The 19766-nt window shown below is 34.1% G+C and overlaps 1 protein-coding gene across 1 annotated transcript; it reads right to left on the bottom strand.

Annotated features, from left to right (window-relative positions):
- Positions 1-1176: 1176 nt before the first annotated feature.
- LOC100366383 (MYG1 exonuclease-like) lies at positions 1177-19751 on the bottom strand. The gene is made up of 8 exons (XM_002740469.4): positions 19629-19751; positions 17235-17399; positions 16647-16752; positions 14369-14599; positions 14159-14237; positions 8596-8718; positions 5157-5338; positions 1177-2477 (listed from the first exon to the last, which is right to left on the bottom strand). Exons 1-8 carry the CDS (start codon positions 19735-19737, stop codon positions 2300-2302), a joined length of 1173 nt encoding a protein of 390 aa, XP_002740515.2. The 5' UTR covers positions 19738-19751; the 3' UTR covers positions 1177-2299.
- Positions 19752-19766: the final 15 nt, after the last annotated feature.

The following is a 19766-nucleotide window of genomic DNA, read 5'->3' on the forward strand; positions in this document are numbered from 1 at the left end:
CCCATCAATTTGTTTCACAATCTGGCCAAATGGTGGCCATTTTTATAGTAAAAAATCAAGCATTTACGGATGGTTTTTGTTTAAACTTGGTACCGGTACATACATTGGACATTATGGGACCTTGATGCAAATTTTATTTTTCAGATCCAATTTAAAATGGCTGACTAGCAGCCATTTTGTTTTAATGAATGCAGTTCTAGTGCCATATATGCCATGCTTTGACTGATTATGATCAAATTTTAGATATATTGGTTTCACAATCTGATTCAAAATAGCCATTTTTGTGCTAAAAATCTAGCATTTCAGGCATACTGGATCTTTGAGTTATGGATGGATTTTGTTCAAACTTGGTACGTTAGAGACTATGGGTTCCTGATGCACATTGTTTTATTTTTTAGATTTAATTCAAACTGGCCGACTCTGATATGCTTTGACTGATTTTATATATTTGTTTGGCCATTTTGTTTTAATTAATGCTGTTCCAGAGCACCATTTCTCAATATGGACAAGTACTCGTTTGACGAACAGATACATGTACAAGAAGATATGTTCTGGATCCATACTGTTTTTTCACAACCCCCCCATTGGTAATTGAGTTGGCTCTATTGTTGATGTGGTGTTCTCTCCTCGTCAACTTCAGACCTTGACTTAAGCTGTAGTACGAGTGCAAGGTCCAATTTACAATAGCTGTCATGTGGCCAGGGCAATGCTGGTTTACAAGTTGTATACAGTTATCTGTACCCATTACACTAGCATATGAATACAAACTCGGCAAATAACACTCTGCATGCGAGTACAAGTGTGGTTAGTTTACAATTAGCATAGACATGTGGATTTATGAATAAACATGCAGTGGGTAAATCTTAGTTTGTATGCAGACCACTATTCATTTTAAAATTGCAAGAAGCCTGAAAAGTTCTTTCATCATACATGTAATTATGCAAATTAACAAGTTTCATTGGAAACTAATGAAATGCATTGGAATCTTCACACATTTTAAATATACCAAATCAGATCAATGTTGTGCTGTACTGTATTTAGAACACAGAAACTATCAACTTCCTCACAAGTTTGCTCATTGCTATTTTTCATTACACAAAAAATTAGACCATTCCATTGACATGCACACAGTCCAGAATAGGGTAAAGCAAAGTTTATAGTGAATCCCATCATAAATAGATAGACAATAGATTGATTTATTTGCAAACTTAGAACAGGCAAGTAAAATAAACCATTTGACACCTGGTGACTTTGGCAAATCCACCCACATTTGAGAGTGATGGCACTACTTTTGGGAGATGTATTCCACATGTTCATAAAAAGAAAAAAAAAACACTGTTTAGCTTGTCACTGTGCACCTAGAACATTGTTTCAATTTTGCATAACGGTACGGTGGAATATTTTATGTTTAAGTGTTAAAACTTATCAAAATTTAGGTGGAAACACTTCTGAATAAACATGAATATTAATTACCTTTGTTTTATTTTCAACATCCCTATTACTGTAAAGTACTTTATTTTTATTTGGGATTTATTTTTGCGGAAGAGTTGAATCAGTGAAAATACCTTTTTACATTCAATCAGAACAGCCAAAATTAATTCCAGCTAAAATAAAGTATTTTACAGTACCTGGTAATATAACATGAACTGTATAAAGTTTCCTATAGTTGTACATTTGTACATCATTATATCTAATTGACACAGATTACTTGCATCTGTTTTTCATGATCAGCATCAGTCCCCATAAACCATTTTATAGTGATTTATTAGAAACTTTGGGAAAATGGAGCTTGTCCAGGTTTCAAACTGAGTAATAAAATATCCAAGTTTTAAAGAGATTGGATAAAATCTGTTTGAGTTTGACTGTAATCACCAGAAAAAGTTCTACATCTTAGGTCAACAACAACTAGGACAGACATTTCCTCCTCATATATGTACTTTCCTTCATCTACGATGACACAGGAAATGTAAAAACTGAAATGACACAAATGTCATAGAGCTTTACGCAAACATGTTAAAAGTATATATCATACAGGGAATTGAAGATATTGTCATAAAATGAAAGAATCTGATGCAACTTCACACAAGGTTGTTTTCAAGATGTCAAAAAGTGCATTTGTAAACTACCTGCACCAACAGTTTAAGTTGCCTACACATAGATACCAGTCAGCAGACAAAGCATGATCACAATTGCTTGCTGAAGATGTTTGTTGGCAAACAACACACGATCACAATGGCTCGTTGGAGATGCCAACTGTGAGACAACACACATTCACAATTTTCTTTACTACTACTATCTGCTAGGTTTCTGCAGGTCTCAACTTCTTCAGCGTATGTCGAGCCATTTCTAAGACGCCATCTTTATTTTTATTACCACCAATGAAGCCACTGGCATGTACGAATATACATCCTGGTATACCGCTTACTTTACTCAGTTCGTCATCACGTAATCCTCGCCATTCTTCCAACAAAGACACCCTGCATAATGAACAAATATAAACAAATATTACATCTTTACAGCTTTTCAGAATATGCCAATATTAACTTTAGTTTTGGTGGGATTTTAAAGTTGCAGTTCCACTTAGTAGGAACACATTCACCAACTTAAGCATAACTACTGTTCTCAAGAAACACTTCTCCATTAAGGGCTTTATAGTTTGAACAGTTCATGAAAAACAGAATCCTGAAATCCTAAACAAATCTGCAAAAATATTGCTAAAAGACAAGTGTTCTTCTTTTACAGGCTGTTTATACGTTATTCCTTGGGATTACCGTGAAAACTCGATTAATTCGCGCACCCATTTTTTTTTCAAACACTTATTTTTAAGTATTTAAAAACATGTTTAAAATTGTATCCTATTAATTCGCGGACCAGTATAAAGTGGATAAATTGCATGAAGACATTAAAAAAAATATACATATTGTTTGAGTTTTTATGTTATCGGTACTTGGTGTAGCCGAAATCGCAGATGATCTCCGTCATTACAGCCTTTCAGTTAGCAAGCAGTTTAGGTTCGGTAAAGATTTGACGTGAAAAAAATCATTCCCCCACAACACTACAGATGTTGGGCAAGATTATTACTTAGTCGATAAATATCCATCGGTCAGCACATCGATTACAAATTTCTGTGATGGAAAGCTTAGTACAGGGCTTTTTCGTCACTGATCCACAGAGTTGCATCGACTTTGTGTCAGCCATTATTCTATTACGTTATTTAAGTGAACCGCCCTATGGTGCGTAAATTAACGTTTTTGATTGGTCGGGCGATTGACCTCGTGTCACATTTTCATTATACCGGATTCGGTAAAAAACACAGAGTTAAGCGGTCATGTACGTTCTATAAATCTAACCTTGCACATATAATCTTGTACTGACGGGTTTTTTGTCCAAGAAAGACGTTCCCTTTCATTTAACCCCCAGTTAACTCTTCGCGTCCATGGTATTTGTGAGAGTTGAAAGATTTTTTTAACAAATGACAAGTAACTATATTGATTTGCGTCAAGCTGGGTGGCCCGTATTTAAATATCAGTGCATAAACTCTGGAGGTCATTGCCCAATGCCACACAAACGCGTGGTTATTAGAGTTCAGTCGAAATGTACGTGAATAATGCGATCGAAGTGCGCTGCCCAGAGTTTATTATATTATAGTAAAATTTAATTTGACGTATGGTATGTTTATGTTTGCGTAATTATTATGAATGCAACGCATTATCAAGTCGGTGATATTGAAATATTCACAGACCTAATACCCCGGTTAGTGCCCTAACAATAGTTAACAAAAAACTAATTATCATGAAAGCAATACATTACAAAGTTGAAATATTCAGAGCCGGTACAATATTGTAAACAAATTTGCGTAATTAAAAAAGCAGTGCACTAAGTAAATGACGTTGATATATTCAAAGCCAGTTCAGAGTTGCATACAAGTTGCGTAATTACAGTACAGATATAATAACAATTTTACTAGATTGATGCGCGGGGCATGAAAGAAGGTTGCTAAGGTAACGCGCCAGTTCAGTGCGTGACTTAGCGTCAAACTTCGGTCAACACACACTTGACGTCAGCATCGCCGTGCAGCAAGTTTCGCAAAGAAGTACTTGAAGTTCAATTGCGTCCCAAAATGATGTCGCTGATCACTCAGTTGTCGCAGCGTGTGTTGTGTCATGTCCATGATGCACCTCGTTTCAACTTTGGCTTGCTTTTCCTTCTTAGTGCATGTTCTTGTTCACGTAAAATGCGACCTCTCACCAATGTATTAAAACACTTTGAATTTATACTTTGCATGATTATATTTGGTCAATGCGAAACATTATTTTTTCTAAACATTTTCTAAGACCATTTTTATCAACGCAGTGTTATTTTTCCAGACAAGATAGGCTTCGTAATATCTGCCATAACATTGCCCAGGCGATGCCTAGAAAAATAAAAATGGCAGTGCAGCCAGACGACTACTTTGTAGCCACATGTTCATTGTTTGTTTGTGTACAGAGTGACCTTTGCCATTTCACTGTTTCATTTCAAGTGTAACATGGTACATGGTCGAAAATTTATGAAAACAGCTCCTTTTTGAATCGATCTAAAAGTACTCTTTTAATTCGTGCACCAAAAACCAATAATTTCCGTTTTTACGCTATTAATTCGCGCACTTGAAAAAATAATTATTTTCACTACCGCGAATTAATCAAGTTTTTACGGTATCAATATTGGCAGGTGGTCTTTATATAGAGGTTGTCACCAACACAGTACATTATTGCAATATATGCAGTTTATTCAAACACAATAAACCTATAAGAATTTAACCTTTAACTAAGACCATGCACAACATAATTTTGAGAATTGTTTGAAATTACTAGCTTGCCTGTAAATATGTAATTTGCTTTAGCAGATGTCTTAAACACTGGTGGCTATCAATACCCATTTATTGTTTTGTGAGTCTTCTCTATGCAGTTTTGAAAGTGTCATTAAAGCGTGGTGGTCATCGCGTCGCGTCCTGTTTGATATACGACTTATAGCAACATTCACAACATATTATTTAAATTAAATCAAACACTGTGTGGCGACCATCGTTCTCTAAGTACTCGCGCTGATACATTTGGCCTTCTTAACAGACAATTTGCCGCTTGTGCAAATAAAACTCTTTATTCCCTAAAACCCACCTGTTTTCAAATGAAGTTTTTCTGATTGGCACACACTGCACTCTCCAATTATCATTCTGATCTGTGTACAGTACGTATTTTATTGGCCGTTCTATTTTCATTTCTTCTTCCAAATCAAACAGATGATCCTTCCATGGGCATCCACCTTGTTGAAAAATAATTATTTCACCACTGTCATCGACCTGCATGAAACCAAAGCAAACATCACAGAACCAAAATTAAAGAACGTTATCCTTGGTGTAACAAATTTGTCAGTGTACGTATAACCTTTTGTCACCATTCACAAAAACATAGTTGAACTTTGGTGACCTTGCCCTTTGTTATATAATATTATTCCCTTAATCATAGCTTGTTTCTATATAAATATGCATTGTCATAATTAATTTTGAATACAAGCAAGTTTTGGGGGTTGAACCAACAGTGGGGAATCAGTCTACCGAATGTCCTTGATAGATGTAAATATCTTACAAAAACATTGGTGCCTAATTTGTTTAATTATTCTAAGGGACATAATTTCCAGCTTCATTCAAAGTAACTCAGATATTTTAGCATAAAAACAAATGCTTCATCGCAGAAAAAAAGTCCTGCATTTAGACGTGAATAGATTCATAAAACATGCAAGATAACAGAAAATCTTAGCTGGCGTTTGCCCAAGTATTTTGTACAGGTGTATGTCAAAAATTAATGAGACAAATATGAACTGCTTTATTATATTCATTGTGTGCCTACTGTATTATATGAAAAGTAAAAAAAACACCCTCTATGAAGAGCTATCATGTTGCAAGCTCTGCTTTGTACGCAAATCAACTTAAATAGTTAGTTGGTGTCCAGTGGAGATAGAAATCAACAGTACTGTTGCCTCCTGAGAATCTACATCTTCAAACACGGCAATCTTTGTTTTTGAAGCTGAAACAAATTCCTGTTTGTCAAATACATATATTTTAGTACAATTTTCTTTTCAAAATGTGAATGCAACGTTTTGCTTTTTATGTATTTTTTATGTATTGTTTTTGATTCGATAACTTTGAACTAAACAGATTTTCTATTAGCTTAAGATCTTGATCAAAGTTAGGCACCCAGTTCATAGGAGTGTTTATATTGATTTTCTGACATCTTGTTTTCTGTAAAGATTTTATTGGTAGGTTTGCAAATGTGTATCAGACTGTGCAAAAATCTCTCCATGAGTTGGTTTTGAAACCCAGTATAGTATTCCCATCGGAACAATGCATATTTCCACTGAGATCAGTGACCTTTGATGTGTATCACCAGTGATCAGTCAAGTAGAAACAGTCAAAATATTTTATCAGATTTTCTCAATTTTTGCATGATATTTTCATACAGGACATCTGTTGTTCAAACTGAGGGAAGACGTTATACTGATGAATAAGTTTTATGAAGTTTGGAATAGAATTAGTGAAGTTATTGTGCACACAATAACAATTATTAGCGACAACAACAAACAAATTTGTTCCCTTAATATACCTTTCCCTTCCATCTTTGATGGTACGGGCAAATATAAACTCTTTACAGATTTTTTCCAAAATTTCAATCTAATTATATACTCTTTTCAGATTTTTTCCAAAATTTCAATCTAAATATATACTCTTTACAGATTTTTTCCAAAATTTCAATCTAATTATATACTCTTTTCTGTTTTTTATGTATCGCCATTTGGATATGTTTATGTATAGTTTGTAAATCGTTCACATCAGTAATAAAAGGTTTATTTGTTTCATAACCCTGTCTGCTATTCTTCAGTAATTACGATGCGATATATTAATACGTGCGTGAACAAAATTATGCTAATGAGGTCATCGCCATCTTGGATTACAAGCGGTAGTTTTTCCCGGCAGTTTCGATTTGCACTGATCACGGTTACTAAAAAAGTAACCGTGCATTGATTACAATACTTACCATACTTTGTAGCCAATTTCAGTGAGTAATACAACTTCATTCGCCGACGTAAAACAAGTTTTATTCTTGAAATTCGACCCTGTGTCTTAGTGTTCCCACAGTTCTTGACCGAGTGCTCACGTTTATTGAAACCTCGCATAAATCAAGAAATAAGTACGTGTACAAAGTGTACGAAAGCATTCCTTTATTTGACCTTATCATACGATCACAAACACAACTTTTTAAAATCTTTTTTGGGGTGGTCCTCGGGTAAGCGCCCACCCCCAATTTTTCCCGATTTTGTATGTTCAGGCCCATGGGCGCGTGCCCGGGGTAATACGGTATACTCTTTACAGATTTTTTCCAAAATTTCAATCTAATTATATACTCTTTTCAGATTTTTTCCAAAATGTCAATCTAATTATATACACTTTTCAGATTTTTTCCAAAATTTCAATCTAATTATATACACTTTTCAGATTTTTTCCAAAATTTCAATCTAATTATATACTCTTTACAGATTTTTTCCAAAATTTCAATCTAATTATATACTCTTTTCAGATTTTTTCCAAAATTTCAATCTAATTATATACTCTTTTCAGATTTTTTCCAAAATTTCAATCTAATTATATACTCTTTACAGATTTTTTCCAAAATTTCAATCTAATTATTACTCTTTACAGATTTTTTCCAAAATTTCAATCTAAGTATATACTCTTTTCAGATTTTTTCCAAAATTTCAATCTAAATATATACTCTTTTCAGATTTTTTCCAAAATTTCAATTTAAATATATACTCTTTACAGATTCTTTCCAAAATTTCAATCTGAATATATACTCTTTACAGATTTTTTCCAAAATTTCAATCTGAATATATACTCTTTACAGATTTTTTCCAAAATTTCAATCTAATTATATACTCTTTACAGATTTTTTTCCAAAATTTCAATCTAATTATATACTCTTTACAGATTTTTTCCAAAATTTCAATCTAAATATATACTCTTTACAGATTTTTTCCAAAAGTTGGAGCTAGCCCTGTATCTAAAAAAAAATTGGGTTGATTTGGTCCAAAATTATCGAAAATAGAAAAAAAATGTATCAAAATTTTGGTTGGAAAAATTATGGCACTAAGTTTTGAAGATAGTAATGGTGTTGGTCTACTTGCGATAAAAATAATAATACTACGACTCTGAGTATAGTTTGACAAAATAGTAAAGTGACCGATTCAAATGAGTTAAGGTCAATGACACGACTTTTTAGTTTCATCATTGTACCAGCAGCAGAGTATGCAAAATGACCAGACTACCATTTGGAATAAATAAAAAATAAAATGTAAGACATCAGAAACCCATCCACCTATTCAGATAGAATGGTATCAACAGAGGAAAATTTTAAAATTTGCTCATACGTGTAAGAAGTTTGAGAATACATTCATTCAGGGTTTTAGACCAAGAAATGTAGGAAGGAAAATAAGAAGATACACTCTCGCCTTAAGTGACAAGGATTTACGGTAATACAAATAAAATACCTGTAATATACTCACTTCAAATCTCTTTTTTATAGATTCTTCTACAAGTGACCTTGCTGGCCACCAACATTTGTGATAATAGAGTACTCTATCAAGAAATTCAGCTCCTACCATCGACATAGCTTTTTCAAATCTTTCCTGAAAAACATTAAAAATATTCTGGGATGATACAAATCCATGACATAGTCCTGTTTAGTTTCAGTCAGCCCAGGCATGCCTGAGAAACATGCGGAACAAAAATGGCAACGAAATTTCATTAAAATGAAAACAAATAATGGTGTCTAGGTACATGTATATCATTATGTCTTTGTACATACTTTCATCAACAAAAAATCCCAACAGAAATTTGTATTACAATAGTGCCATATAACAATTATTGTGAACTGATATAATGTGGACAGGAAAAACATGTCAGAAGTAATTCTAGTAAGACTACTGTACAGCATTCTATACAACAATATGGCGTCCAATCAGAAAACAAAATTACATGCTAAAATAAAAATACAATTCAATCAATGATGTGAGATGTATGTGTAAAGTTTAAACTTGATCGTGTAAGGAATAAATGAGATATGGCTACATGGAATTGCATTTGTTTAAACAAGATGACCGACAGTCAGCCATTTTTCATTTAACAGTGACAAAAAAGCATGTGCATTTGTCTGAAATGATGTATGTGTGAAGTTCAAACATGCATGTTGGAGATATGGATCCTGAACTGCATGCATTCTTTCAAACAAAATAACCATCAGTCGGCCATTTTGAACTCTATCTGAAAAATTAAATGACATACCGTTAAAGTCCTAATATAAACCGCATACGTAATAGTAACCGCACCCCCAATTCCGGCTTCGGGGTTAAAGAGTTCTTAACAAAAATAGAAAACTTGAAAAGTACCTATTACTGACCGCACCCCCAATTCAACAAGACCGTGACTGACTTCATTGTTTCAACCAGCTGTTCCAAAACGGCATTGTTCCTAATCCTATTCATTTGTTTCGACAACATGCCTAAAAATATTCACACCTATGTATTGTTCAGCGGTGATAAGATGTCAGACAGGCAATGAAACTGCTTTTGTTCTGGCGGCGACCTCTGTCAATACTCTTTCTGAATACGTCTGTGTTTCGTAAGTTTTAGACAATGAGCTTTTATCACCGTAAAAGTGTTAAACTGAGCATTGAAGAATAATTTATCTTTCGAAAACAAATAATTTCTTGATTTAAAAAAAAAATCATGCCGTTTTCCCATGGAAATCAAAGGCAAAAGATCGCACTACATTATCTGTAAATCTCTTCCGTGTTGCGTTCACCATGAGGTCGCTGAACTGTCATTAACATATTTAAATGAGCTATGTAATTTAGACACGTGGGCACCATCCAGCATTTTTATTGGTTAATTAGCGACTTGACCTATCCAGTCAATAATACGTCACGTGAGCATTCAAAAACATGGCAGATATCGTATCGGCTGTTTACATGTAACTGAAATCATTCGCTTATGGGGAAACTAAGTTGAATTTTACTTGCATTTTATAACAATTCAACGAATTTTACTTTTCGTGCGTTATTGTAATCACTACTAAATAATAATCACCAATATCAACACTTCGAAAACAAGTAAGTTATTCACTTGTGACCCGCAGCATGGCCGGATCGAGCTGATCATTTGCTACTAAGCAGTGCATTTGCGTTTTTATTTGAAACTTCTGTTAGAATATACTTTTCGTTACCAAGAAAATAAAAAAAATAAATGCATATTACATTAAAAATACTGAGTATTTTTTGTATCATGTGGAAATTTTTTTTGATTGACTGTAATTTTTCAACATTTCGTAACGCCTATTTTAGAACCTAAATAAGGCCTTTCACTCTTCCTCGACACCTATTCAAGAGATTGTACGGTGTATTGTTTGTTTTGTGCATGTGTTGTGGAAAAAAAATGACCACGTCCATTTAGTGATTGCAATATGTACGTAATAGAAACCGCACCTCGAACTTGAGCTTTCGATCCCAATTTTTAAATTGCTACATTGTAATATAAACCACGGTTTATAATAGGACTTTAACGGTACATCAAGTTCCCATTTTGTTTAATGTATGTACTAAGTTTAATGTATTAAAAATCCATCCACACACAACTGAGGTCTAGTTCTGCAATGGTGAAAATGTTTAATTTTAATTTTAAATAGGATCATGAATCAATGCATGTGCATATTGTCCGATGTATGTAGAAAGTTTGAGCTTGATAGGTCCAAGCATGGATATAAATGTACCAACACGCAAAGATGCACCCTTGGAGATCAACTCACAAGCCCACGTTTCAGTCCAAAAGGGGACCTATAAGACGGTATCCTACCAATGAGTATAGTACTTGAGTAATACCTTTCAACTTAATCAAATGAAATATTAGTGATGAATCAGCATAGAAATGAATGAAAACAAAATGGCTGCCAATCTTCCATTTTTGTTTGAATCCGAAAAAAAATATTACATGCACCTGTAATCTAATATGCTTGATCATGGTAGAGTTTAAATAATCGCCCTGTTCATCTCTGAGAAACAGTTCTGGACACATTTACAGACTGCGACTTTAGGATTTTAGAGAAAATGGCCATCAATTTGATCAAATCACAAAATAACAAGTCATTGTCAATGACTTGTCCCCGTTCCGTTCATATTTGAGTGACATATACATTCAAAGCAGATCATGACCGAAATGCACCTGCATATGTACAACACACTGTACTAAATCTGAACAAAATCCATCCATGCATGACTGAGATCCGGTTCCGGAATTGTGAAAATACGTGATTTTGATGCATTTTCGGCCTTAAAATGGCCATCATTCAGCTATTGTTAAGCGGATCATGAAACAAATGCACATATCTATTTGTGACGTGATGTACCATGTGTTTGTGAAGTTTGAACTTGATCAATCCAGACATGTCTTGGATACGGATCCAGAACTGAATTCTTTAACAAAATGGCCGCCAGTCGGCCATTTCGAACTTGATCCGAAAAAAAAAATGACGTGCATCAAGGTCCTATTACCGTATTTGTCTTCAATTAGGCGCCACTTTGTTACACTTTCATGTCATGGTGGCGCTTATTTGTGGTTAAATTTGAGCAACTTTGTTTCAAATGGCGCTTATTTCAAGCACTTCAAGTTCTAGTACCGGTAACTGGGTTACAAGCCATTGTTTTTGCTCCATTCTGGTGATAGATTATTGACAATATTTTACATTACAGTCTGACGCTTAGTCACTGTAGCCTTTATTTTAAATACTGAGTAAATGACCCATTTTCAGACAGTTTAGAAAGTTATACAAAAATTATCATTCTTTAGAAAACATTCACAGTTTGCCGTACAATCAACAGAAAAATAAAACAAACACAAATTCAACGCTTAGTAGTCAATGATCACGGTAGCAAAATCCGGTCATGCTGCATTCCACGGTTACGATTATTACTCAGTAGTAGTTATAATAACGTACAAAAAATAAAATGCAAGTAAAATTCAACTTAATTTCATCGTAAGCGAATGATTCTGGTCGCATGTAAACGCTCGGCGTGATTCGATGTCTGCCATGCTTCCTGTATAGGACTTGACCTGGAACGCGTTTTTTGACCTGATAGGTCAAGTCGTTAATTAACCAATCAAAATGCTGGATGATGCCAACGTGATCAAATTACCATAGCTCATTTAAATAATGTATGAACGCAATGTGGAAGTGATTTGCCGATGTTTGCGATATTTTGGCTTTGATTTTGGTGAGAAAAACGGCACGATTTTTTTTTCAAATCAAGAAATTAGTTATTTTTGGAAAGTAAACTGAGCATTTAAAGAATAATTTAACACTGTTTACTGTGACAACAGCGCATTTGAAACAGAACATTTTCGCATTGTTTTAATTTCGTTTTCATGGACTTACTGCGAAATTAAAAACCACGCTGATATTTTCTACAGTAGACTAAAAAGACATGTTTCAAGAGATTATAGACCGATTTCTTAAAAATTGTTAGAAACAAAACCAATTTTTTTTACATAAAAGCCATTCGTACAGTAACAGCGAGGGACTTCCGCGATCGCGTCCATCGCTACGAACCGGTAACCGGTAGTCGATCCGCCGGCGCCCAATTCACGATCATTACGTGCCAAAATTTCAACTTTGTCTGGCGCTTAATTGAGGTGTAAAATACAAAGTTTTTGTGGCACTGGCGCCTAATTGAAGGTGGCGCTTAACTGAAGACAAATACGGTATGTTTAATGTATGTATCAAATTTGAACAGAATCCGTCCATGCATAACTGAGATCCGGGTCCGGAATGGTGAAAATGTGCGATTTCAATGCATTTTCGGCCTTAAAGCGGCCGCCATTTGGCTATCGTTAATGAGATCATGAAACAAATGCACATACATATTTGAGACATGATGTACCTTGTGTGTGTGAAGTTTGAACTTGATCAATCCAGACATGTCTTGGCTACGGATCCAGAACTGAATTCTTTAAAACAAAATGGCCGCCAGTCGGCCATTTCGAACTTGATTCGGAAAAAAAAATGACGTGCATCAAGGTCCTATTATGTTTAATGTATGTACCAAATTTGAACAAAATCTGTCCATGCATAACTGAGATCCGGGTCCGGAATGGTGAAAGTGTGCGATTTTGATGCATTTTCGGCCTTAAAATGGCCGCTGTTCGGCTATCGTTAATCGGATCATGAAAAAAATGCATGTGCATATGTCCCATATAATGTGTGATGTATGAGTGAAGTTTGAACTTAATCGGTCCATGCATGTTCGAGATACAGGTGATCACGGACGCACGCACGGACGCACGCACAGACGCACACAGGGCAAAACATAAGTCCCCGTTTTCGGACTACGTCCGAACGGGGACTAAAAAGCTACGGTAATAACTATGAGTATAGTACTTATGTGCAAATTTTCGAATGAATAAGGCAATATATTAGTTAGTACACAGCACAGACATGAATAATAACTATATGGCTACCAAACAGTCATTGATATTACTACTTGTTAAGAAGATGATTTTCATATAGCTCAATTATCAATAATGTCTAGAATGTCACTGTATAGAATATATTTTTAAACAGTGTAGTTTACTGCAGTTCTACCATAAAATCAAGGCCAGAGCAGATTTGATTCCCAGAGCCGACTGTTCACTCAGTAGTTGTATTAGTAGTGCCTTTCCAAAGCATGCCTTATTTGTTTTGAGGGACAATGTCCAGAAATGTCGCCTGGGACAAAAATATTAAAAAATAAAATAAAATAAAAACCTAGCTTCAAAAAAAAACACACACCAAAGTTGTAAATAATGTGAGCGCATTATTTAGTCACTGGTTTTTATTATCGCTATTTTCACCAATAATAAAAATCTGTTAAATTAAATCCATGTGATCATGTAGAATAACAATAGAACTCGTTTCGCTGCCAAGTTTGTGAATTAAAACCTAGAAAAATTGCTCAAAGCATCAAAATGGTGAAAATGCTAGTGAAAATAAACGGTTTTACAGTACATTTCCATAGAAATAAACACAAGGTTATCTACTCACCTCCACATCAACTTTTGTATCATTCCACCATGGATTCAAATTGCTTACTCTACAGCTCAGGTTAGTGGTTAATAAATACCTGAAATCAACAGAATATGTACCTCAGATTAAACTACACAATAGTTGCTAGGCAACTAACAGAAGATGGTAAATACACCTCCTCCAGAATTGCAATCATGGAGTAAAGTGTTATCAAACAATCATACTGACCTTGGTTTCTCATCCCATTGTGATATGCCATTATCAATGGCATCCACTTCTTCTATGAAACTCTCATAGACTTTATCAAAAATGATTTTTGTTATTTTGTCATCTGGCAATGTTTGAAGTGTACGGGCGATAACACTGTGCCCAAAGTGCAGATATACAAGACCAGCACTGCTTAATTTCGTGGTCCACGGTTTTTCTGATGTCAAAGAATTCATGCTTTCTTCAAAAGACCTTGAAAAGAAAAGAACAAATTTCAAAACTCTTGTAAGCTTCCATTTCAGTTATTTGCATTCAAACTATAAACAAGCAGCCTATCGGCTGAGATAGCTCCGCTGTTAGCAATGCACATTTCAATTAAAGAACTGAAGACATCATTAGAAAATGAACAATATGAATAATATCAAAGCAATCGGACTTACTTAACAAGAAGTCGAAAATATCACTTTTCACCAAAAATGACAAAAATATTCACCAAAATTAGAGAACTGAATATATCATCACAAAATGAACAAATCTGAGAAAGGTCCACATGTAGTACCTTTATATGTAGTATCAAAGCAATTGAACTATTGGTTTTTAACAAGAAGTCGAAAATATCACTTTTTACCAAAAATTACAAAAATATTCACCAAAATTAGAGAATTGAAGATATCATCACGAAATGAACATATCTGACAGAGGTCCACATGTAGTACCTATATATGTAATATCAAAGCAATCGGACTTGCGGTTTTTAACAAGAAGTCGAAAATATCACTTTTTACCAAAAATGACAAAAATATTCACCAAAAATAGAGAATTGAAGATATCATCACGAAATGAACAAATCTGAGAGAGGTCCACATGTAGTACCTTTATATGTAGTATCAAAGCAATTGGACTTGCGGTTTTTAACAAGAAGTCGAAAATATCACTTTTTACCAAAAATGACAAAAATATTCACCAAAATTAGAGAATTAAAGATATCATTACAAAATGAACAAATCTGAGAGAGGTCCACATGTAGTACCTATATATGTAATATCAAAGCATTTGCACTTGCGGTTTTTAACAAGAAGTCGAAAATATCACTTTTTACCAAAAATGACAAAAATATTCACCAAAATTAGAGAATTGAAGATATCAACATGAAATGAACAAACCTAAGAGAGGTCTACCCAAGGTACATATACACCAAGTATCAAAGCATTCAGGCTTGTAGTTTTCAAGAAGAAGTCGAAAAAGTAGAACATTGACACGGACGACGACCGACAATCACTCATATGATAAGCTCCGCTCGACAAAGTCGACAGCGGAGCTAAAAAAACCAGCAAACAACATTTCTCTTACTAGAAATGTGTTATTCAAATACATACAAGGTATGACAATACCACAAATTTTTCATTAGATCAACATAATAATTTGTTAAAGTTATCAAAAATATATAGGTTAAAAATGTGTTAATTCCATATTGGATTTTGCAAAGAATTGTGGGATAGAAAATTGAAGTGTAGAGGGCATTTGGGGGGAGGGGCTCGCATCTTTTTCATAGAGCCCTATGTTAAATTCAGCTTTTCACCCATCCTGTTTTCAAGCGACACGTCAGTTTTTTTCTTCTTCTCAATTTATGGTTATTTTGATGGACCTTCCATTAATTTTACTGGGAAGATTGTTTTGAAGATTTTGTAGGAACCATAGAAAAAGGTAAGTATCCGATTCTACACATTTCTTCCTTCTAGTCATTGTCAATGACATAGCCCACATCAGTAAATGATGAAGAAAGAAAAATATAATTAAATGTTGGGGAAGTATATATTTTAAATGGGACCAAGGAACAGCCAAGTGTTGTATATACATTTATGAAGACAGTTGTAAAGATGCACAAGGAACATGCTGAAATCTGGCAATTAATATGCAAATTACCAAAATGTGTACCAAATTTCATTCCAATCAACCTAGTGGTTCTTAAGATGGTAGAATAAGATTTGACACACACATCCATGCAGACATCAAAATTACATTAGCCAGTCTGTTACTCTGCACATAGGAATCAAATAACAAATCAAATTGATCAGTTTTCTACCATGTTTGATGTTAATACCTCGATTGAATAAATTTGGCCAAGGCATTCCGAGAAACATCAAATAGTGTTATAAAAGAAAAGTGACTATATACATAACTCATTTGTGTTGTCTAATATGTAACATAACCAATTTCATTCCCTCTGTATTTGTTTTTTTAATATTATGTTATGCGTGTAAATAATCCAGCATGAAATAAAACTGAGAATTTCATTCACCTCTGATGGTGGTCATATCTGTGCTTACTGGCATCAAAAACTCCACCAACATCCACCACAATGTCACATGTGTCCAATTTACACGAGTCCCGTGTTCTTATAATCTCTAGGAAAACAAGATTATATTTAATATATATAATGAGGTTTACTTATAAAATATACTATCCAATCAACAAGTATAAGTAAAAATTGTACGCAGCAGTGAACACATAAAAATATATACACAGAAAATATAAATATTGTTCTAAATTTGTGTGTTACAGCTGGTTTTCATTTTTATGTGTAAATGCAAGTAAAAACCAAATATATACATTGCAGAATAAAGTACCACAGTCATCAAACAGCAGGTATTCAAATACTGCATAAATAATGCTTTTTATCAAGAATGTACAAGATAAACCTTTCAAATCATCCACTACTTAGTTAAAAAATTGTGCACATTCCATCATCTTGTACATGAATTATCTTATCCTTGATTTTAGAGTCGTTATAGATATCGTACATGGGAACCCATATCACACATGACGAGTAATGATCATATTGCTTTATAAGGTCCTACTTAGAGCAATAATAATTAATTGTATTTACCAGCGTGTTCATATTCCGGCAGTTGTTTGAGCAGAAAACATGCCAATACTTCATCACAGTGAAAAGTTCCATTATGTGTGCCTATTTTCTTGCAAACTTTTACTTTCTTCAGGTTGATGGCGTGGTTGTCTTCACTCATTCTGAAGATACTAAGACTTCTAGAACCTAGACCACAGAAAAAGACATAATGGGATAAGTTATCATAAGGATATGGTTTTTTTATCGAGTTATTCTCAATTTGATCACAGTCCTTTTATCCCCGGTCAGGAAATGCATATTGTTTAAGATGTCAATCAGCTGAATTAGTGAGACAACACTCATAATGGCCATCCGCGAAGCATGATGACTTTGTGGGTTATACAGTTTTTGGTAAGAATGAAACCCTTTTTACAAATAAGTTTCCATTATTTCACATTTTGACAGTATATATCATTATTCGACATAATGGTTCTCTCTGTTGAACTAAGAGCTATTGCTTTTCAATACAGTTTGAATAGTTCAGTGTGTTGGCTGGTTGAATATATAATTTTAAAGATAATTCATTTCATAACCTAACAAGCAGCCTCTCGACTGAGATAGCTCCGCTGTTAGCAATGCACATTTCAATTAAAGAACAGAAGATATCATTAGAAAATGAACAATATGCATAGTATCAATGCAATGGGACTTGCTGTTTTCAGCAAGAAATTAAAAATATAATTTTTCACCATAAATGATTGTTGTTTTTAACAAGAAGTCGAAATATCACTTTTTACCAAAAATGACAAAAATATTCATCAAAATTAGAAAATTGAAGATATCATCATGAAATGAACAAATTTGAGAGTGGTCCACATGTAGTACCTATATGTAATATCAAAGCAATTGGACTTGTGGTTTTTAACAAGAAGTCAAAAATATGCCCAGGGGGTCTTTTTCTAAATTTGTAATAAAAAAGTCTGTTGTCATTACAGTCTGTTGTGATTCTGATAAAAATTCTTGAAAAATAATTGTCAATTGTGTAAAACGAGGGGTGAACTGCAGACTTTTTAACATCTTTCATCACACCTATTGCATTTCTGTCATGAAAATTATTTATTTGTCATTGAAGAAGAAAAAATCGTGAGACAATCCAACCGCCGAAACTTGCTGAATGATAACTTTCACCTTGATTGATGAGCGGCTAGTCTGGTAAGAAAGCAATGTTTACTTGACCTTTATGATAAAACACTAGTAGTGATGTCGTCATTTGCCAATCATAAAACAGATGCTTAAAGGTGAAAGATGATTGACAGACTGTAAACAAAAACATTGCAGAAGAGCAATCTCATTTTTCTTTTCTCGCTGATGGACAGCAAAATCCATGGATTAAAAGTCCAAATTGTGTGCGAAGACATCAACGAATTTTAGGACAAAGCTGTAGGGATTTTGTTCAACGGCGAGTGCGCCGACTTGGACTTTGAGAGTTTTGACTTTGACGAAGATGGCAATGAACGTGCAAATAGAGATCTAATAAGTTTTTTTAAACCACTATGAACTTTCGTAATTTTTACTGCGTAAACTTGTAAATTATTTTTGATCTTGTAATATTACACAGTTTAACCACTGCCATTTTAGTTCACTTTGAGTTTACATGTATCGGGTGTGTTTGTCAGCGGGAAAATCCTAATTCAAACGATTCCTCACTGTCGATTTTTATTATTTTTGGTTTATTTGTCACATTATAAGCAATAATTTTTTTTTTATTCTTCTAATGTTGCATTTGTTCATTTATTTCCATTGCATTTTTTCATTTGCCATTCTATTTCCTGTCGCAGTTCGATCTGTGTGTTGTCAATTTTCGTTTTTTGCAGGGGATGTCCGGACATAGGCCCACCCTTATTTTTTGCCAATTTTCCATGTTCAGGACCCTGGGCGCTAACCCGGATAAATACGCTAATATATTTACCAAACGTTTTATTAAAATCCAATTGAGACAACGGCATTGGCACAGTGTTTCATCATGTGCTGCAAAGCCAATCAGACTGGACAGCCATTACGGCGATCGTTCTGATTTGTCAATGCCAGTTTTAAAATTTGTATATGTTTTATTTTTATAAAGTGTAAACAGCTTTTCTGAAAGCACTGTTATGTAAAAAAATTGTAAAATTTGTAAAAGCTATTTCACATTTATTAATCCATTTTAATTACCAAAAAAGAAATGCACAGTATCATCTATATTACTAGCCTTAGTACATTTGTGTATCAATAAATGTATTCTATTCTAATAAAATTATCAGAGATGGTGACATTGACATATAAACAACAAAACCTCACAAGTGACTGTATAACACAGAATTAATCACCCAATTCAACAAACACATATAATCATATGAATTGCTATACAATACCTGCATAAAGCCCACCCAAACTTACCAAAATTTGTAGCACTGTGTCGTCCGAAACGAGTCGTATGATGAAAACAACGCAAGATCAACACAGAAAACTGCAACATGTGAGCTTTTACCGCGTACGAAATGCGCATGCTCAATAACCCTTGACACGATGTTAAAT

The sequence above is a fragment of the Saccoglossus kowalevskii genome, chromosome 7 (genome assembly GCF_978046115.1).
Source record: "Saccoglossus kowalevskii chromosome 7, keSacKowa6.1, whole genome shotgun sequence".
NCBI lineage: Eukaryota > Metazoa > Hemichordata > Enteropneusta > Harrimaniidae > Saccoglossus > Saccoglossus kowalevskii.

Coding starts and splice junctions, on each gene's coding strand:
- LOC100366383 (XM_002740469.4), bottom strand. CDS start 19,737: ATGCGCATTTCGTACGCGGTAAAAGCTCACATGTTGCAGTTTTCTGTG. Junction 16,753..17,234: donor GCCGGAATATGAACACGCTG/GTAAATACAATT, acceptor TTGTTTTCCTAG/AGATTATAAGAACACGGGAC. Junction 2,478..5,156: donor AAAACTTCATTTGAAAACAG/GTGGGTTTTAGG, acceptor TTCATTATGCAG/GGTGTCTTTGTTGGAAGAAT.